The 21,305-nt window shown below is 47.3% G+C and overlaps 1 protein-coding gene across 4 annotated transcripts in view; it reads left to right on the top strand.

The window, feature by feature from the left end:
* The window catches only part of USP31 (ubiquitin specific peptidase 31), a 47,038-nt gene that overhangs the window by 6,733 nt on the left and 19,000 nt on the right, over positions 1-21,305 (top strand). For 3 of the 4 annotated variants that reach the window (XR_005931419.1, XM_041120156.1, XM_041120155.1), the window contains exons 2-15: positions 8,474-8,611; positions 9,108-9,196; positions 10,858-10,950; positions 12,138-12,273; positions 12,758-12,902; positions 13,689-13,872; positions 14,618-14,741; positions 15,343-15,437; positions 15,984-16,061; positions 16,536-16,665; positions 18,026-18,145; positions 18,323-18,548; positions 19,395-19,553; positions 20,277-20,429. Coding sequence is in view for 3 of the 4 variants with exons in the window: in XM_041120156.1 (XP_040976090.1) it covers positions 8,474-8,611; positions 9,108-9,196; positions 10,858-10,950; positions 12,138-12,273; positions 12,758-12,902; positions 13,689-13,872; positions 14,618-14,741; positions 15,343-15,437; positions 15,984-16,061; positions 16,536-16,665; positions 18,026-18,145; positions 18,323-18,548; positions 19,395-19,553; positions 20,277-20,429 (1,870 nt within the window). In the remaining variant the exon portion in view is untranslated. The remainder of the gene's footprint in view (positions 1-8,473; positions 8,612-9,107; positions 9,197-10,857; positions 10,951-12,137; positions 12,274-12,757; positions 12,903-13,688; positions 13,873-14,617; positions 14,742-15,342; positions 15,438-15,983; positions 16,062-16,535; positions 16,666-18,025; positions 18,146-18,322; positions 18,549-19,394; positions 19,554-20,276; positions 20,430-21,305) is intronic. The other variant, XM_030001761.2, reaches the window with a different exon arrangement.

Raw genomic sequence — 21,305 nt, 5'->3', positions numbered from 1 at the left:
TGCCCTGCTTTGCACGCTGGTGTTTATAAATGGCCACACTTGATTGCGAGTAAACCCGTTTTGTCTTCCATCTGAACGCATGACTGCTACAAAGCAGTTTTAATGAACTCTTTTGCATATGATTGTGTCAGTGAAATTAATGTTTGTTTTGCAGCATCCTTGAAGTGCACAGGGAGGCTTGCCTGAGCAGTAGTGATCAGATCCCCCCATCTCACAAGCCCATGCTGTAACTTGGGACCTGAGGCAAAACCTGGAGAGAGCGGGAGAGGCACAAGCTCCTTGGGGTCCCAAGCCCAGCCCTCGAGTCTGTCCTCTACACCAGCATTTCTTGACTCTCCTTTACTGAACTGCTTCACACTTGTGGCATTCTCCTCCTCCTTAATCCCTCTCTCTTTTGGATCCCACCGATTGCTCTGCTAGTGTAGCAAGAAAACAAGGTCTTTTTGTAGAACAAAATCGGATTTCTGCTATTTATAAGGATGAATTCTCCTGGCAGTTAGCACTGACTCCTGGCAGTGCCTTCTGGCAGGCGTGACCATGCTCCTGCGAAGAGCCTGGGAAGGAGCGTGCCTGTTTGGGAATGCAGCACCCAACAATCCACCTTCATGTCTGGGTCGCTTTCCCATGTGGGAGAGGTGGTTGAGGAGCGCTGGCCCTGGCTGCGAGCACTCTGCCCGCTCCTGCTGTGCTCCATGGTGTTGGGCAGCTGCCAGTGGCTCTGCCCGCTGGTGCCTGCATGGAGGAGGGAGCACTGCGTGCATGCACAGCAACCCTGGAAAGCGTAGTCTTGACAAACTTCACTCTCTTCTTATGTGTTAAAGAAAGGTGGTTAATCAGGATTAACTAAGGCTTCAGCCTGGAAGGGTGAGAGTAGCTGCTAGCGCAGGACAGATGTCAGGCAGGGGCCGGTGGGGTGTTGCTTCTTGTCCAGGCTTGTTAAATGCAGTGGAGAACCCGCTCTGGTCCTGGCATGCTGCACTCTGCTGTGCTCCTCTTGTTTTTACTTTTTGAAGTGGAATAATAAATGGCTGTGCTTATTTCCCGCTCTGTGGCAGGCAAGGGCCCAGCTGTGCAGGGAGCTGTTCTGCACCAGCCCCGGGGGCGGCTGGCTGCCCACAGAGCTGCCATGCTCTCCCACGGGGTGCTGCCTCCAGAGCCCCAGCACCTCTGGGATTCCCCACGGGGCAAAGGAGGAGCATTTTGTCCTGCCCTGGCTGCTTCGGCAGACCTGCTGTCTTCAAAACTCCCTGTTTCTGCCTTTGGGAGAGCTGTGGTAAAGCTCAGGCAGCGGAGATCTCTTCTGTCCCGGGCTGGACCAGCGCCTCATCCTCGGTGCTTGGCAGAAGGAAGGATGGTGAACCCCTGGGCTGGTGCTGAGCTCAGGGGGCTGTGAGTTCAGCTGTCCCTGTGCAGCAGTGCTGGGCCCTACATGTGCAGGGAGATGCTGCAGAGGCTCTGTGCCACCGATTCCCAGGTCCTGGCAGTACGGGTGGGTTGCCCAGTGCACTGCTATGCCAGCGCTGCTGCGGGGAGGCAGCCGGCATCGCTGTGAGCCTCCGTGGAAGGGGGGAAGCTCATTGCACCGAGTCTCCCTGGTTTTCTTTTTTCTGTTGTGTGCAGCCTGCAGCAGCTGAGGCAACATGTTCCAGGTGCTGGAAGCTGTACAGGTCTGTTGGCGGCAGCCAGCAGCAGGGCCCTGGCCAGGAAAGAGCGTAACAGTCCCTGCTGGCAGCATCCCTGCTGGCCCTTTCAGCTGGGCGAAGGGTCACTGCTGGCTTTGGCTTTGTCCCTGGACCTGGGGAAGAACAGAAGGTCTGAACCACACTGTTTCCCTGGTATAGCTTTCCCCAGAAAAGAGTATCTCTCTTCAGAGAGGGGAAATTGCTGTTTCTGTGTGTGAGTGGGGGGAGTAGTTCAGGTAAACAGTCTTCATGAGATGTCTGCTGTAGAAGTTGCCCAAACACAGAACTATGTCTGTGGGTTTAAAAAAGGAAAAAAAAAACCAAACCTGGTTGAGCATAACTTGATGATGTTCAATGAAAGATAAAGAATAGCCTTTCTTTCCTGCTCATGTGTGTCATTGTGTCAGGTCTCTAATGAGCTGGCTTCATCCGTTCATGTACAAAAACCTTTCCACAGCTGCTTCCTACCAGAGACACACTGGAAAATAGCAGACTGACATTTTTCCTTTAGTTGTCTTTGTGATCTGGAACAATAACAGCAGCAAAGAGGCCAGTAGTTCAGCTATGTTTGGATTTATTTATTGCATCTATTTAGAGCAATAGAAGAATGATTATTAAACTTTCAGTGGACTGATAAAAATGATAATGTGTCTTTGCTGTAAATCTGCTTTATAGATGGACAGGGACTTGTTTGGTTATAGGGTGCTTGCATTAGGGGGTTAGATAAGTGTATGCGATCGATATGAAATTATGATTTTCCCCCTCTTATCTCATTTGATGGTGCCACTTCCATTCAGGGTGCCTGCATGCCAGTGCTTGCACATCTGGGGGAAGGGAAGATTCGTTCCTTCTCCTGCCAAACTCTTAGGGGTTGAGCTGAGGAAAGGGGCTGGAGGTGCATGGCTGTATGGTCATGGAAGGGTGTTGGGAGGGAGCTTCAGAGTCTGTACCTGCTCCTGGTATCTCACAGCTGAAACAGGTGCACCAAAATTGTTCCTGACCCGTTCTTAATACCCTCTGGTGATGGACGGAGTCTGTTCGGATGTGCCACCTATACTTACAACACAGCCAGATTAGGGGCAGAGGATTAAAGGCTATGGGGGGTTGGTAAATGTGGTGTTTTTAATGTTTTTTCCTGTGTTTTTTTAAACCAATTGCTTCTTAACTCTGTATCTGCAGGCAGTTGCAATTGCTGTTGTGTTATTGCAGTGGATTCAGCATAAGCAGGACCAGCAAAATGAGGTGTTGTCTTCTCTTACTTGATGAGCGAAAGAGGAGAGAAAGTTTTGACTTATACCTGTCTTTGTGTAAAGTAATCTTTCTGCAGCCTAGGTGGCTGAGCAGGTATCTTGGGGAGGGGGTGTTGCAGTTGGGACCTCATCTAAACCGAGGTCGCTGGCTGAGCTGCATGGATGTCACCTGGATTGCGCCATTACAGACTAAGTTGAACTACCTTAACCCTGCACTGAGAGGAGGCCAGAGCATGCTCTGCAGCAAGGGCAGGAGACCCCCTGCCCCTGGGTGGCAGCTTTGCAGCTGACAAGCTGGAAGGCGAGTCTCAGAAAATAAACACAAAGAGGTTCTAGGTGGATGATGCTTCATGATGAGATACTTGCTCGCTTTGTCTTCTTGCCCATCAAATGTTATTGGAGCTGTTCAGGAATTGCCAGTCTGGCTTGCCAAGAGGTTGCAGTCCCCCTGCCTATTGCACAGGGCTGTAGGGACCCCAGCACTTGTTCGTACAGCCTGCTGCCCTCGGCCTGAGCGAGAGGGCTGGCTTTGGAGACAGGGAAGCATGTGGGGCTGTATTTGATTGCTGAGCCGTCTAGTTGAGTGGGGGCTGTGCTTTAGGAGTTCCTGGTATTTTGCTCAAATTATTAAATTGTTTATTTGAGTCAGCACCTTTATCTTTCACTTGGATTTAATTGTGTTCCTTAGTACTGACTGTTCCGCGCTGCGTGTCTGTTGCTCCTCCTTTACACCTTGCCTGTCTCTGATCGCTTTGCTGCCCCAGCATTTAAAGGAGTGTGTTGGGAGGAAGGCACATAACATTTCACAGAGCAGCAGATGCAGAGGTTTAAGTAATAACAAACCCACTTGTAGCAGCGATGGCAGGAAGCATGAGTAACGCTGGGAACACGCTGCTATTGCTGGAGTGTTTTTGTAGCGGAGCCTCTTGTGAGGGAATTGCATCTGATATTTTGTAGTGCTTCCTGAATCACTTCCAACATCTTGTGATCTGTCTCCACAGGCAGCTCTTTATCCTTTGTCCACTGAGGCTGCGAGAGTGTTGAGGAAACCAGAACAGTTATCATGGAGATGCTTTGGAGATGGGGAATGACACAGATACAGCCCAAGGCACATGGCTATGGGGTTTGCTCTGCTGCGGGGTGTTACGGGATTGTGCAGCTCACTGTAGGACGGACGACACATCACCAGGAACGCGTGTCAGTAAAAGCCAGTGAGGGTCTAGACTGGAGTGATGCGCTGGTGACACTGGGAGAGAGGTGATAAGAAACACTAGACTGGATTCCTGAAGTCCTTACTTATGTCTGTTTCCATACAGAACTCCCCCTGCCCCCTTTTTTTACTTGAAATACCAGATTCACTTCCTCCTAGCAATACTAAAGACCCTTTTATCTTCAACTCTGTCTAGACTAGGACTTCAAGTACGGTGGTAGCACCTGTTGGCTAACTTCACTAAAACAAACTAGACCAGATAAGGCAGCTGGCTCTTAGCATGCCAACCGAAAAGTGTTAATGCTGCCCTGATGATATCACATCCTTTTATATCTTAGTGCAGAGAAGACCATATGCTGCTGTGGCAGGGGCGTGTGTGTGTTTCGGCACCTCTTTTTCTCTTGGCCCTCTTTGGTCAACTCGCTGCTGAGAAGGAGCTTGGGCTTGCTGTGACCTGCGCTGCCATTGGAGCCCTCCTCCCTCGCTGGTGGTACTGGACTTTGTCACCTTGGCGTGCTGAGCTGGGTGCAGGAGGGAATGGGAAGGATGAATAAGGCCATTAAAAGGCAAGCGTGGAGTCATAGATAGCAGTTCTAGAGAAAAGATGTAGTGAGATAACTGCTTAAGACTGGACTAAAATCTCTGCTTCGCAGTTCAGTGATTGATTTTCAGTTTGGAACTTGGCACGGTAATATAAGGGCTAAATTTAATTTTCAGTGTGTAATATTTTTGATCAAAGACAATGTTTGCAAAAGAATTCTCTACGTGCGTGTCTTAAATTCTTCCCTACAACCTTGGGTGCATTCAGCTAAACACAGCTGCTGTGAATATCAGCCTTCTCTCCTTGCTACGGATGTTTTGGATATTTTTGAGTATTAATTTTTCCTAATTCTAGATGACCCACTAAATCCTGTCAGCAATGACTGACTGTTACCTGGGACCAGGGACTCAAGTCATGGTGTCATGGGGCTGGAAGGGTGACCAGCTCCAACGCCCCTGCTCAAGGCAGGGCCAGGGTCTGCGGAGCAGTGCTCCTCGAGACCTGCTGCTGGGCCCTGCTGGTATCCAACAGGGAGTAGCTGCCTTGTGAGCGCCCTAAGATGGGTCAGCCTGGAGTTCTGTCAATCTAACAGGAGAAGTATAAGACCGGGAATTGTAATAAAGTTAGTGGGAGTGGGACCCTCTGCTGCAGTGTTCAGCTGAAGGATGTTTAGTGATGCGAAGGAGAGATCTGGCTATGAGAGCGTCTGTGGTCTAGGCTAGTCATGGTCAGCTGGTGAAATGACGAGGTTGTGTCTTCAGGTGTGACTCAGGGGTGGTGGGTTTCTAGCACAGCTAAACTAGGTTTCTCTAGGTTGTTGCCATCTTGTCCTAATATCCTGGGTGAATGTCGAGTGTTTAGGTATCAGACCAGGATCTGCAAGTGTGTGGACTGTATTTTCACGATTAGTGTTAAATTTCATGAATTGGTGCAACACAAATAATTCACTAGGTTTTCTGCTGAAGGAGGGCAAGAGGTCTCAGCCTGATACCTGAAGAGGCTTAAGATAATTGTTTGGACCATGTTTTGTCACTTTTTTTCGTGCCTTGTTTTGCTCAATGGTAACTAGGAGTGGAGAATGCTGTTTGGTCCCCTTTAATCTTTGAGTCCTTACAGACTACTTCACATTTTTCTCCTCAATAAATTGGCTTGCAGCAGTGTCCCAAGCTCATGTTATGTTGAGCACCGAGCAGGGATGTGCTGGGCTCACACCTGTGTGGCGCAGAGGTGAGCATTTGCTGTGGAACACTCACTTGTTTAAAACTGTGTTTACATATTTTATGTGGAAGGGTGCTGGTCCCTGTACAGGCAAGGGCAGTAAATCTGTTGTCAGAAGGGCTTGCACATATGTAATGAGAGCAGATTATTTCTGTTTTCCCTTATTTTTGTGCCTTGAGGCAGGTGGACAGATTATAGAGGATAGAGAGTATATGTTTATCATCCTTTCCTGTCTTTTTCATCACCCTCCCCTTCTGGTGACCCCATTTTCTAGAGGGATAAAGCGAGCAGCCCAACCTCATTTCTCAAATCTGTTGTAAAGTCTGATTAGAGAAATGGAGGAGCTCTGGTACCGTGCACATGTGCAGCCTGCCTGGCCCCTGTTGGCGCTCCTCGGGGCAGCTGGTCTGCTGCAGCCTTCCTGCGTGGTTCTTGCCCTGCAGGTGCAGTCTGGTCTCTGCTGGTGCCACTGTCCCTTTTGGGGGACCCTGCTCAAACAAGTTTGAGTCCCGTGTAAGCCCTTTCTGTCTCTCCACAGGTGTACCAACAGACATAGGTGCAGCACTGCTAACATGGCACGTCCCAGACAGGATTGCTTTTCCCGGTAGTATGCAGCGCAGGAAGGTTGGGGAATAGCTGATGTGAGCTTTGCTTACAAAGAAAAGCCTGGTATTGACTTTGTTGTTAAAATTGGTGGGGTGGGAGCGTGGGGGTAGCTGACCCGTGACCATGTGTTAGATGAATGTCCTGCCTGTTCCATGAGCAGCGGGAGGAGCAGGCTGGTTCTTGCAGCTGCAGCTTGGTGCCTCCTTGGAGAAGTATAACATGCTAGCTTTTCTACAGCAGTGGTGGTGTCTGCTGCTCGGGAAGGAACCCTGGCTCAGCTGCTGGGGTCAGCCCACCATGGCATGTTACTCCAGGGAGTACTCATGGCAGGAGTCCTGAATGCAGAAGCTGGTGCCTGCCTCCTATCCTCCAAAGCCTGTGCCGTGTCCCCTGGTAGGCAGCAGTGAGTGCTGGCTGGTGATTCGGGTGTTGTTGTGGAGGTAAAAGTGAGATCAGAGAGCTGGAGCAGAGAAAGTGTTTCCTGATGTGGGTTTTTGGTGAGGAAGATGCCCTTCCAAACCCTGCTGTGGGCTCCTGTTGGCTTTTCGAGGAGGAGGAGGAGAAGACATCACCCTGAGGAAGGGGCATGCATGGCCCAGCTGGAGAGGTCAGTGCAAACTTCAAGGCTATGAGAGGTGAAAGAGCTGCAGGGCAAGGATAAATCTGCAAAGAGCAGATTTTGATTGCTGCTGAGCTTCAAGCCCTTCCCATTCATGTCCGGAAGAAAAACAGGTTTGAGTAAATCCCTTGGGTGTGCTGGTGTCATTCTGAGACAGCTTTTCTGGAAATTCAAGAGTAATTAGATGTGTTCTCCAGGCTCCTAGCATGTATCCAAAGTAGTGCCAGTTGTGCGTATCGCACCTGTGGCTGTCTGAGTCCTCGCTTGTTTGGAGTTTGCTGGTCCAGCAGCGCCCGTCCCGTACTGCACTGCTCTGGCATCAGTTGCTCTGTGACGCTTTGGTTCCCTGTGCTTGCTCCAGCTAGAGGGAAAGCTGCAGCTACCTGGCTCGGACAGTTGTTCATAACTGTGTGCAATGCCAGCGCAAACTGCACTTTTCCTCCTGCTCAGTTGTCTGTCCTAAGCAAGTTTTCTGTTTCGCGTAGTGGCAACAGAAGATGGTATTTAGGATAAGCAAGTTGTGCATAGTGGGTACTTGATACCTGGTAGAGAAAGTCACATGGTGGTTGTACTGCTTATGTGCTTAAGAAGGTGCCTGATGGAAAGTAAGTTTGCTCTACCTGCATATTATTGGGATGATCAGTAGCATCTGCAGTTTTGATCTTGGCTGATTCCTGGAACTGTATACGTATATTAGCATTGAGCATCTACATCTAGGTTTTGGGAAATCTGTTAACCTCACCAAAGCAGGAATGAGCTAAACGGGGTGAGGGGACATTAGGAGGCTAAATACTTGTTTTGCTTCAGCGTAAACAAATAGAAGATTTTGAGTTGAACAGTTTCAGACCCTGTGGTACATGGATAGGTATGATTAAAAATGGCCATGGCTCTGTGTTAGCATGGGAAATACTGCCTGTCATTGTCAGTGGACTGAAGTGAGCTTGCTTCACTCTTGACTTGTGTGGAAGTACTGTAGACTGTTTGGTGTTCATCTCATCTGAATTGAGCCCCAAGTTTGCTATAAATATTTCTGTTCAAATAATGATGCAGTTCCTCCATAACCACTGCCATAACCCCTCTGGGCTGTTCTGAGAGCTGGTGGCAGTTTCTCTGCCCAGCAAGGCATCAGCTCCCTCTTTAACTCAAGTTGTGTGTAGGGTCCTGCATGTGATGTTATGTCCTGGCCTGTCCCCAGGTGGTGTGGGAAGGCAGTGTCCCATCCAGAGCTGTCCGCAGTCCCTGGTTTTGAGTGTGCTGTCAACTCTGCCTGTCTGATTGTGAGGGCTTGGTCAAGGGAAGAGCTCAATTCTTGTGCTTTTGCTGTATGCTGTCTCTGTCTCTCTGCAGAACATTGTGTCCAAGAACGCTATGCAGTACCGTGGGAATGCCCAGCACGATGCGCAGGAATTCCTGCTTTGGCTTCTAGACAGAGTCCATGAAGATCTGAACAATGTAGTGAATTACAGTGGCATGCCTCCACTCAAGGTAAGGGATTTTGCTGGCAGCCAGCATGGGAGAGTAGCTCTAACTTTGCATACAGTCTTTCTTTTTATATTAGATCTCTCTGTTGGCTTCTCAACTCCAATAGTTTGGATGGAACAAAAGCTTGCATTAAAATACTGTTTGTTTCTGGCCCAGTGAATGTAACTAGCTGTTTCACTAATCCCTGACAAGTGCTCCCCAATACAATCATTTGTGAGTGGTCACATACCGCTCTGCAAGAGCTGGGAGGTATTACAGGGGAGGGACTGCCAGACGCATCATCTGCTGTGAGATCCCTGCCTTTCCTTGGGCTGCCCTAGCTACCTCACGTTCCTGCATAACCACCCATGTGAGCAGAGTGCACTTATTTAAAAATCTGGTGACGTTTTTCTGGTGGTTTTGGGCAAGGAGGGCACAAATTCGACTAGGAGTACTGAAGCTATCTGGTGTCATGCACCTCCTTGCCTGGGTGTGCTTCTAGGGTTTATTCTTCTTTTAGCCACCGCTGGAGGATGATGTGCTGCTCGAGGGACCAGCCTTTCCAATCAGTAGTACTTTCGTGCAGGAACTCTTTCAAGCCCAGTACAGGTATGATATTTTGTAGATTTTGAGGCATTATTGCATGTATTGGTGACCCCATATCATGGTTTAAGCACAGCTGGCAACTAGGCACCACGCAGCTGCTTGTTCACTCCCCCCTCTTCCCAGTGGGATGGGGAGGAGAATTGGAAAAAAAAAAAAACCTCGTGGGTTGAGATAAGAACAATTTAATAACTAAAGTAAAATAAAATGTAATACTAGCAATAATAATAAAAATTACAATAATAATAACAACAATAATAATTGTCATGAAAAGGTATATAAGAAAAAACAAATAAAACCCAACCCCCCCAAGTGATGCACAATGCAATTGCTCACCACCTGCTGACTGATGCCTGAGCAGCAATCTGCCCCTCTTGGCCAGCTCCCCCAGTTTATACACTGAGCATGATGTTCTATGGTATGGAATATCCCTTTGGCTAGTTCCGATCAGCTGTCCTTGCCACGCTCCCTCCCGGCTTCTTGTACACCTGCTCAGTCAGCAGAGCAGGGGAAACTGAAAAATCCTTAACTTATCCTACGTGCTACTTAACACACTGGTGTTCTAGTTGTTGCTGTCAACATTATTCTCACACTAAATGCAAAATACACTGTACCATCTACTTAGAAAAAGATTAACTCTATCCCAGCCGAAACCAGGACACCCCAGTATAATTCTGCCCTGATGCTAGCTCCCAGTACAGTTGAGACTGGTGTCATTTTGTTAACATCTGTTTCTGAATTCCTGCTGAATGACATCTGAACTAAGATCTTGCTCCAGAGGAGAGAGAGAATTTCACTACTTCAAATTTGGTATATTCTGTGAAAAACTACAGTATGTACCACTTCTTCACCTGCCCTGATGCATCCTGAAAGCAAGTCAGTGCTCAGTGGAGCAAAGACTCGGGACAACTCAGTGCTGTGAGGCTTACCCTGGCTGTTCAGAGGCAAGGGCCTGTGGCAAGATCTGGAGGTGCCTGGAGGCTGCTGGGGAGTTACGGATCCTAGGCGTCTTGCAGAGTTCCTGTTGTCTGGCACTTGAGAATTCTGAGCTGAATCTTTCACTGTCCCTTCAGGGCTTTCCCATGAGTTTCCCATGCTTCTGGGAAGCGAGCTTTCTAATTTCAGAACTAATACAAGAAAACAGCCTAATTTCCAGTGTTCCTCGATGGCTTGTATCTGTGCTGCTGTAAGAATTTTAATTGCTGGGCTTTCTCCCCAATATTTACCAAGGCTTTCTGTGAAAGGAGAAACCTTAAGCCTGGTATAGAACACGAAGCCAGTGTAAGGAGCAGGTTAGTGCTGAATGTGAGAGATGTGTTGTCTGGAGTTTCTCCCTTCTGAGTAAGAGATCTGTACACCTGCAGTGCTGACTGTCCCTTTCCCGTCTTTATTTGTTCAAAGCCAAATTCAGTGACTGGAGTGAAGTCTTTTCCTGGCATGCCCTGTAATGAACTTTGAGACTAATTACTTTAAAAGGATCTAGAAATCAGGAACCCATCATTTACAGCAGCTATGTCTGTACAGCCTCTGTGCAGAGCTGCTCTGTATGGAGAAGAGTAGAAAGGGGCAACCAGGTTGACGTGCGAAGGCTGGTATTTGTGATTTGACAATTTATCCATTCCTGATGAAATGAGGTATAACTGCCCTATTATTGATATTTGTACTAGGTCCTCTCTGACGTGTCCTCATTGCCAGAAGCAGAGTAACACCTTTGACCCTTTTCTCTGCATCTCTCTGCCGATTCCTTTGCCTCATACACGGTATGTAACTGTCTTGAACTTCACGTTGGCTGTTTCCCATGCATATAGTCTTTAATTTGCTACAGAAGGAAGAGAGATGTCAGCAAAATCTCTCCAGTAAGTCTTTAAAAAAGATAGATAGGACCATATGGGGCTTTAATTTTTTGCTTAGCAGGTAAATTGGAAAATTGAGCCTTTTACTTGTTTCAGAATGGCCCTTCGCTCCCACCCTTAGCTTCCTATAGAATTAATTTTGGGGAGAAAAAAATATCTTTGATTCAGCTAACCAAAATATTTTGCTTTTGACTTAATTTATAGCATTTTTCATCCTTTTTCCCTTTTTAATTTTAACACTACTTTTTTTTTTTTTACTTTCTTTAGAACAGTCTCACTGATCACTCCAATTTCAAAAAGTGAAGTTAAAAGCTTTCCTGCAAAATGTTTTGCTTTTTTGAAAGGTGGCTGTTGCCAATAAAGAAAAAAGCTCCAGGGAGGAAAAGAAATCCAGATAAAAAGTTCAGAGCAAAGATAGAGATGCGCAGTAAAACTACCCCTTGTATAAATGAGCAGTTCCTTCACCTGATGTTTTAGATGAGGAAAACTTGTATGGGTTCAAGAAGCAATGGAACAAAGTAATGAAAGGACATATTAAATATGACTATGTCACATTTGGTTCAGAAGTCCCTGCTCCGCCACTGCATGGAGGCTGAGTGAGCTTTCCAGGGAAGGGTCCCTGGTAGGCTAGCTGCCCCACTCTTCTTTCCCAAGGCAGTCCTTCTGGCTGCTGGTGGAGGCAGGATTGAGTACGGAGAGGCAACCTGGAGCAGCTGTTCCCAGCAGCAGCTCCCTCTGAATGCTTTAAGGTGCTGCCTCGGACTAAGCTGCATTACAGGATCCTTGTTGGAAAATTATGATTGCATTGTCATAGAGAGTTTTATTTTTAACTTTGTGGGGCTTTTTTGAGAAGATGTTCTGCTTGTGGAAGCAAGTAACACCAGTCCATGTAGTAAGAAAGGAATCTTTGGAAATCAAACATACTTGCCTGGCTGCAGCTGAATGTACCTCCAGTGTGAGGTGGATCTGGACTGCTGGGAGGGCCCTGTAGCTTATGGGCCGCCTGGATGCACCCAGGTTGGGCTGACTCTGTTGAAGGTGCTGCCAAGAAGTGCTCAGCCCAGCCCCAGCAGTGCCTCCCGTGCTCTCCGCAGGCCACTCTACATCACCGTGGTGTATCAGGGGAAGTGCTCTCACTGCATGCGGATCGGGGTGGCGGTGCCCATCTCTGGAACGGTGGCCAGGCTGCGGGAGGCTGTCTCCTCAGAAACCAAGATACCCACGGAGCAGGTAACAGGCTGGTCTCGTCACCCACATGCCCTCCCTTCAGTGAGAGGGTGTGCGGAGGCTTTCATCTCATGTTGGATATGTAGGAATTGAAGTTTGCTGCCCATGATTGAATGGGGAAAGCAGAGTAGTGGTGATCTGGATCAAGCTTTTCCCTGTGTGTTTGCTTGGGATAGCCGTCAGTGGAGCATGCAGAGGGGCATGCAGGAGCTGGCAGTGAGGGAACCACTGGGCACCTGTGGAGAGTTCCTCTGTAGGAAGAACTTCAGGAAAGCTGTTGGATCCCACCAAAACCTCTCCATGTGCTGCCTTTACCCCAGCTTCTCTTTTATGGCAGTCCTTTTCCCTGTTCCTTGCTCCTGGCCGACGCCAGGGTGTTTTGAGGAATGCCATCCTTCAGCAGGAAAATCCCAGTTGAGACAGGGCGGCTCAGCTGGATGAGACATGGGTGTTTTAATAGGTTCTGGTTTGTTTCTGCTGACCCTAGATCGTGCTGACAGAGATGTACTACGATGGGTTTCATCGTTCCTTCTGCGATACTGATGACCTGGACACCATTCATGAAAGTGACTGCATTTTTGCCTTTGAGACCCCAGAGATATTTAGGCCCGAGGGTATCCTCAGTCAGAGAGGTAAGTCGATAACTCCGCTTAATGCCCAACTCAGGTGACTAGGTGAGGGAGGCTTGTTTTGGAAAAGGATATACTTGAGAATAAAAATCCCACAAGTAGTTGATGTTCTGGTGTATTGATTTCAACTCTGACTTTGTCCAGACTCATTTCAGCAGACTTAATGGTGTTGTCAGCCAGGAGGTTATCAAGAAGCGATGTACACTCCTTTCTTCCTCTTCGTGGGGTTGATTCTGCAGGCCAGGCTGGCTTAATGTGAAATCTGTTGTCAGGCTTAATTTAAAGACCTGCTAGGGAGCAGATGAAGCCACTGAAATTGTGTTATTTAAAATCAGATTGCCAGTGATGAATAAACAGTCTCGGGAATGAATAAACACTTTCTTTTTCAAAGCTCAAAAACCTCAGCTTCTCTGCATCTCCCTCTCAGTAAAAGGCAATAATTGCATCCTGGGTAGACGGAGTGTAATCAAAGGCAAATTTTATTATTGGAAGTAACAAGTAGGGTTTCTGTCACTTCAGCTTTTCTTGCAGGCAGACAAAGCCATGAGTGCTTGTACAAATTGCTGTGAAAAATCATCTAGGTGAGCACTTGCATATAATTTCTTTCTGTAAAGAAATAGTCACTATGAAAAGTAATTGGTCTTCAAAGCCTTCATACAAGTGATAAAAATGGTCTTGATTCCATATTGACCTGCTCCTCTGCAGCCAAAGGAGGGTTTCTTGAGGGGGGCATCAGGGCACTAAAGGCAAATGACATAACAAAATGTTTCCTTTCTCCTAATTTTTCAGGAATACATGTGAACAATAACCTGAATAACTTGAAATGTGGCACTGAGCACTCCCGAACAATATCTTACTCTCAAGGAACAGTGAAGTCTGGAAAACTGGAACAGTCCTGTACTAAACCAGCAGCAAACGACAAGATTGTCTTGCTGGTGTGTAACAGAGCGTGCACTGGACAGCAGAGCAAAAGGTGACTGGCAGCTTCACAGTTAGAGTTACTCTTGTGGCTGCTTTCTTAATTGACCTGGGGTTTACTCACCGTGTAGTGAGAACACAAGGTGAAGGAGCAACAGCTTGCATTCGTAGCTTGCATTAGGTGCTAAAGAACATGTTGTTCAAAAAACATTAATGAATGCAGCAAAATATTCCTGATTTTGGTGAACTTCAAGTAGTCCAGTGTTACTGGAAAGTGGTGAATGTAGACCAGTCTGAAGGACATACCACCTCTCTGTAGAGCTATCTGGTTTCAGAGAGCAGCAAGCAAGTCTGACCAGGTCCTGTGATGTGTGGAAATTTTTAATTGGAGTGCAAACAGGGGGTGGGGAGGAAGTGAGAAATGACCATGGCAAAGGCATTTGTACCAATCACAGGCTGAGAACTATCTCAGCAGCTGAAGTTTGTTTCACAAAAAGTTATCCTGGCCAGGTTGCAAAGCTCTGCAGCCTGAAGTAAGCCACTTAAGCACAGAGCAGGGCTGCAGCCCGGTAAAAAGAGCCCTCTGCATGGGCAGCTGTAACAGCGTTTCCTCAAAGTTAAGCACCTCTCCTCTGGAAACAAGTTTTTAAATGCCTTATTTCTGGGGAGTTTCATCCAAAGCCTGCCGAGCTCCATAGGTGCCGAGTGAAGAGGAGGGTGGCACTGTCAGAGTTTTGGGATCTGACTGCTGAACAGAATAATCTTTTAATTGCTCCCTCAAATGCTACTCCTTCCTGTAGGTTTGGCTTGCCCTTTGTGTTGCATTTGGAAAAAACAATTGCTTGGGATATTCTACAGAAGGAAATTCTGGAGAAGATGCAGTATTTCCTGCGGCCTGCAGCCTGCATGCAGGTGAGGAAAATGGTTCATCTGTTTTGATACTTCCAGCTCTGTGTGACATGAACTAAAGGGGAAGCCAGTTACCTGGAGTGATAAACATGCTACACATGCTGAACTGATGGCTTTCCAATATTTCTTTGTGCAATAATGTCCAAGTCTGGTATTCCACCTCTTTGGTGCTTTTGTCTATTTGCTGAAAGGTGCAAGAAAAATTAGACTGATCGGGTGAAGAAATTGCATGCTTTGCTTCCTTCCTTACCCCCAAGAAATACTTGAGAGATTAGTGCTGCTGTCTGCACTGGAAATCCACCAGTTGGTGGTGTTTGCCTAAAAGCAAAGCTAAAACATTTGCTTGGTGACTGCATGTTTCTGAGAGCAGAGGGGTGAAGAGGGGTGTCTTCTCTGGTCACCATAGAGGAGTTGTTGGATACAAAGCCTCAGTTGCTGTACCTCACCCCTTTGTTAGCTGCTTGGCGTAGGCATATTTGAGACCTTGTGCATTTGCTTTCTCATGTAAAACACAAGTTCTAGGATAAAGTACATGTCAGCTGGTGCTGAGAGCAGGTTTGCCCATACGTAAGTTGGGTCTGAGCCATTGAGATGGCCTCTACTCTCTTTGTTGCAGGTTTGCCCATTCAGCTTGCGAGTGGTCAGTGTTGTGGGGATAACGTACTTGCTACCTCAGGAGGAGCGACCCCTCTGCCATCCAACCGTGGAAAGGTGAGTTGGCCCTCATTCTCAAAAGTGGAGAGAGGTTTGTCAGCTGGAAACTCAGTGTGTAGCCATGCAGGGCTACGGTCTTGGTGTGGGTGTGTGGAATGGACTTCACAGGCCTGAGGAGCAGGGAAACCACTGCGTGTCCTCAAGAAGCTGTGTGAGGATTGCTCAGTTGTGTGTCATGCCATCTGGAGTCTGTCCTTCTTGGAAATGGAGAACAGAATGAAAGTATTACACCCCCCCATTTTAAAGTGTGGGTTTTTTGGTTTTTTTTTTCCTAGTGACTGTTATTCTTCAAAAATTTTTGTAGATGCCTGTTCTGTAAACAAGTGTACGTTTATTTACAGAACTAATGTATTTAGGTAAATGCAGTTGGCCAGCTTTGCCATGTTCTTTGCTGTATGAATTCCTTTTACTCCTTTGCAAACTTGAGCTGTGTGGAAGAGAAGGAAGGATGAAGGGCTGGTGGAGAGAAGTTGTGTGCGTGTAAAAGATAACGTAGGCTTCAGATTGAAAGGTGGTTTAACTTCTGTCTGCTTCTCTCTCCAGGGCATTGAAGTCATGTGGACAGGGGGGAACTGCTCATGTGAAATTAGTGGTAGAATGGGACAAAGAAACTAAAGATTAGTAAGTATGAAGTAAAAAGCCTTAAATTGTGTTCACCTTAAGAGTGATGCTTGTGGCTTGCTTGTGTGAATTGTGCACCCTTCAGTAAACATGAGTCCCCTCAGAAACTTGACCCCATGCCCTGGCCCTGCTTGCAGGGATAGACTTTTCCTTTTCTCTGTAGCTGGAGTTTTGCATTATGGAGCAGGCATCTTGCCTATGGCGCCTTCCCCCACAAATAATATTCATGTGAGAAAGTTTGTGGGCAGTGAGTAGCTTTTTCTGTCTGAGATAAACTGGATTGGGTGCCCACTGAAGCTGTTCACCCCTGTGTTCAGTTGTGTTGCCCTGGCAGGCTCTCTTGCCAGTCAGCTCTTGCTCACATGTAACGGGACAAATGCAGGAAAGAGCTGCTGATTGTACCTTCAGAACAGCTCCTTGGCAGTGTGGGGAGCAGGTGGATGTGCTGGTAAATGTGTTGTTTCCCTGATGCAGCTTGTTTGTGAATACAGAAGAGGAGTATATTCCAGACTCCGAAAGCGTCCGCCAGCAGAGAGAGCTTCATCATCAACCTCAGACCTGCACTTTATCTCAGTGTTTCCAACTGTACACCAAAGAGGAACAGGTAGGGACAAAACTGTATGGCAGTCAGGACTCAGAAGGTCTGGCTGGTCCACGTGCTGCATGAACTCCCATACTCAGCAGAGTAGCTCTTTTCTGCAAACACCAATTTATTGAGACCAGAGAATAAATTTGTAACACAACTAGTTACCAGTCCTGCTAACTGAGTTTCTCTGCAGTGAGGAGAAAGTTGTGGGAGGTACTGCTTTTGGGGGTTTTGCCCCCCGAATGTTGATATGAGAACTTACTTCTCTGTTCTGCAGTTTCCTCCCTGTGAAATAGTGATGCCTTTTTCTGGCATACATTATAAAGGGTTAGAACAAAGTGGCTTCTTCATGGGAATTTACTGCTCTGTCTTGGAGCAGTTGTGTGTTTCCAAGCCTGAAACAGGGCTGGGGTGGGCTCAAGTCAACCCCTACTGAGTGGGACCCCCTGAACGGCAGCGCAGTGACCACTGGGCTCAGTTCTCGAGAAGCGTTGCTGCTCTCCTCCTCTAGCTCTGCTTGTGGTGTGAGGAGGTTGAAGTGGCAGGAGCGATGGTGTGCCACAGGGCAGACTAGAGATGGGTCTGAGCTGGCCCTTGCCTGGAACACATAAGCAATCTGCGTTTCTTTGCCAGAGGTCTCTAATCTGCTGTAAAAAGGGGTGGTCCTAGAGGTGGACTATGGACCTGTGACTGAGCTTTAATAATTTTGGAGCCTCTCTCTTCACTTCTTTCAGAGGTGAGGGAGAAGTTGTTTGACAGCTTAAAGTTCTCTGGCTTCTGAGTTTTCTGAGCACTGGGCTGTGGAGGGAAACAAATGTTCTGTTTGTGTCTTTGAAAAGACACATTCTCCTTGGTGGACAATGAAAATCTCTGCAGTTTGTAAGTGTGTGCCATTGGGACATGGGGAGGAAGAGGGTTTCCAGAGGGCAGCGAGGTGTTAGAGATGAAATTTGAAGTACACCTGTCATCTTTCTGTTCTGATTCTTTCTTTGCTGCTGGTTTTCTTGTGAGAGTACTTCTACTCAGGCTGCCAAGCCTGCCTGCTTTTTGCCTTTGTTTTTTCTTCTCCCCCACTTCAAAGGGATTGGGGTTTATAAGGTGGAAATAGCTTCTCTGCACAGCAGCACTAGCTGAATTCTGTCTTGCAGTGGGAAGTGCCTCCTGCATAAGGCACACATGTCTCTTTGCTTGTCGCTATTTTGAAAAGCATCATTGGGAACCCTGCATTTCCAATGAGCTTGATAAATGCTGGAGGTAGATGGCTGCAGGGGTCAGTGTCTGCGCTGGGCCTGGGGCAGCAGCAGAACAGTGACGTAGCGAAAGCAGCCTTGGAATTTGAAAACTAATACTCATACCCTCTCATGCCTCTTCCTTGTAGCTTGCCCCAGATGATGCATGGCGATGCCCACACTGCAAGCAGCTGCAGCAGGGTAGCATCACACTGAGCCTCTGGACCTTACCTGATGTTCTCATCATACATCTCAAAAGGTTTAGGCAGGTAAGGACGTCTGCAGTGATGCTGGAGGACTGCTGCTCAGCCAGGGAGTGACCTGACTTGGAACACCTTTTCAGAAGCAGCTGTTCTGCCCTATGCATTCCTCACCTGGGTTTTTGTTTTCCCCAAGCATGGTGGCCTCACTGCCACTGCAGCTCATGCTATTCTCTGTTTATACAGGAAGGAGACCGAAGGATGAAACTTCAAAACATGGTTAAATTCCCCCTGAGTGGCTTGGACATGACTCCCCATGTTGTTAAACGCAGTCAGAGCAGCTGGAGTCTGCCATCTCACTGGTCACCCTGGAGGAGACCTTATGGTCTTGGAAGGGATCCTGAGGACTATATCTATGACCTGTATGCTGTCTGCAATCATCACGGCACCATGCAAGGGGGACACTATACAGGCAAGTATCCTGCAATATTATGTATGTTGGATCCTTTCAGAAAGAAAATGGTTACATTTTTCTATTGAGTGTCTATAACTACTTCATCTATCTTGGCAAAAGGACCTAACCCAACTAACAAGGGCTGGCTATGTAATACCAGATGGGTAACTTTTATGACTTTGAGGAATGGAACAATGCCTGTTGACCCAAAATGTCTTACTGTACGTTTCTTTCTCTGCTTTTTTTTTTCCTTCAGAGTAATGTAACTGGCCTTTCATGTTTCAGAAATGCTCCTGGCCACTCAATGCAGAACTTCTGTAGTTGCAAGAGGCTGCTATACATAGGAAGTATTTGCACATTGCCTATGTGTGTAGCCAGTTTATGAACTCCTCTTTGCTTGTTCCAGCAGCTCCCAGAGCAACCAGAGAGAGACAAAGTTGCTTGGTGGTTCTTAGGATCTGTATGACTTCACACAGCAGCCCAGAAAATGTGTGTGTCTGGTTTTGTCCTCTGATGTGTGACTCTAGGGTGCGTTGTCCTGGGTGGGCTCAGTCAGAAGGAGATTCACTGAGGGAGGCGGACTGCCACAAGTAACAGAACATGAAGTGAATGCAGCCATCCCAAATGGTGTTCTGTTCTGAGCAGTAATGTTGGACAAAGAAATCCTGAAATGTGAGCTGTTTATTGTATTCTGGTAGCCTCAGGCCCCCATTTTGCCAGTAAGACTGGAAAAGGATGTGTTGCATGAATAAATCTGTTCCTTTCATTCTCCTCTGAGTCCATCATAGCAGATAAGGTCATGTTTAAGTTATCATACAGCAAAGCTGAGAGTAGTAGGACTAATAGTAATGTATTTTCTCTCAGCATATTGCAAAAACTCGGTTGATGGCCAGTGGTACTGCTTTGATGACAGTGATGTTCAGCAACTTTCTGAAAATGAAGTCTGCAAGCAGACAGCTTATATTCTTTTCTACCAGAGGCGCACAGCAATCCCATCGTGGTCTGCTAACAGCTCTGTGGCAGGTAAGCCCTGCTGGCATTGTCAAGGAGTGGTTGTAGTTTCTTTCGTGGATAGTTTGCCCTTCTGAAGAATTTTCTGCCCAGCTCTACTTAAGCCCCTACTCTCTGTCCCAGAACTCAGCAAGGCTTGTCTGAATCTGCTGCTGTGCATCAGAGGCTGTGGGAAAATCCCACCTCTTCTGTTAAGGCTAGTTGTGGCAAAGAGGCTGCGGAGATGGGGGAGCCCCCCTCCATCCCCATGGGTAGTTCTGCTCAGAGCTGCCCTTGTCAAAACCACGACATAAAAATGTGACTATCTCATTCCCTCCAGCAGTGCTGTTGGTCTCAAGTAGGCAGCCAGCAGCTGAATGTGTTGGTGGAATCTGGGGTGAGCTGTGGATGGATGCAGGCTTGGTGACTTGCCTTTGGAAAGGAAATGATTTGCACTGCATTTTTGTGGCAGCTCAAGGACTGCCCTCTGTGTGCTGTTGCACCGATTCTTTTGATTCACAACGTAGTGGGACAAGTGCAATTCTGTCTTTCGCTTATGACCATAACTATTTCATAAGAGTAAAGACTTATTCTCTTGGCGGTGTGTGGATGCTGTGGCTGTGTGGGCTAGCTCCACACTCCAGTTATCTGTTGAAGGCAGTGCAGTGCAGTATTTACCTGGCTCTCAGTGGCCTTCCAAGGTTTCATGTGTTCTGCAGCTGCATTGGCCTGATGCCTGTGCCTGCTTCCTTGCAGGCTCCACAAGCTCCTCGCTCTGTGAGCACTGGGTCAGCCGTCTTCCTGGTAGCAAGCAGCCCAGCATTGCTTCAGCAGCATCATCACGACGCACGTCTCTGGCTTCACTCTCGGAATCGGTAGAGCTGACTGGGGAAAGGAGTGAAGATGATGGTGTGTATCAACACTGTAGTGTGTGGGGGGGATACTGGGCCGCTAGTCTTTCTGTTACAAGATCCCTACTAAAACAGCTGCAAAATATGTAGTTACAAGGGACAGTTACTCTAGCAGCTGGGGGAGGCAGGCACTGTGCTGGTAGGAAGTGGATTCTGGCACAGGTGAGCTCTTCTCTGGTATGAAAGGATGGAGAAGAGCAGGGCAGGAACCTTAAGGAGCCTTTCAAAGAAAGGAAATGCTGACAATGAAACCTCTCAATCAAGAACTTATTGTGCTTGTGTTTTTTCTGGTTTTCATTGCAGCACCTTTGCAGGGAGACTGACATAGTGCTACAGCTTAGCATAGATACTTATTGTCTGCTGCTGTGCTGTAGACTGCTCCCAGGGAGGTGAGAAGGTACTCAAATTCACTTGTGTGTCAGTTCCTGGCTTTGCTTGGCTCCTCCACATAGTGCCTTGTAACTTCTAAAAATGTGGAGCTTCACGGGTCAGTCTGAGCATTTTGGAGCAGGTATAGAGATGTCCCTGCAGCAGTGTCATGATAACTGTCAGTTCTAGCCATGGTAGCCACATTTCTAAAATGCTTATTGTTGTACTTTGTGTTGTAAATACAGATACATCGCTTTAGATAAAGAGGTAGGAATCCTACTTTGCCTTTTACAGGATTGTATGGGAAATATTCTTTAATAAAGAAAAATGTATTTCTGGGAGCATAATCATAGTTGGTGAACTAGTTTCAAGGACTTCCAAGGTGCAAAGCCTGTGTTTGGTCTCCTGCTGCTCAGGGATGAGAGGAAAATCTGGATTTTCAGTTATAGGCTTCAGAGAGTTACTTCTGGGTAACTGCTAGCAAATAACAGTTGTTGAATTCCTT

The sequence above is a fragment of the Aquila chrysaetos genome, chromosome 25, assembly GCF_900496995.4.
Source record: "Aquila chrysaetos chrysaetos chromosome 25, bAquChr1.4, whole genome shotgun sequence".
Lineage (NCBI taxonomy): Eukaryota > Metazoa > Chordata > Aves > Accipitriformes > Accipitridae > Aquila > Aquila chrysaetos.
The sequence above is the reverse complement of the archived record's forward strand: the minus strand, read 5'-3'. Positions and strand labels throughout refer to the sequence as shown.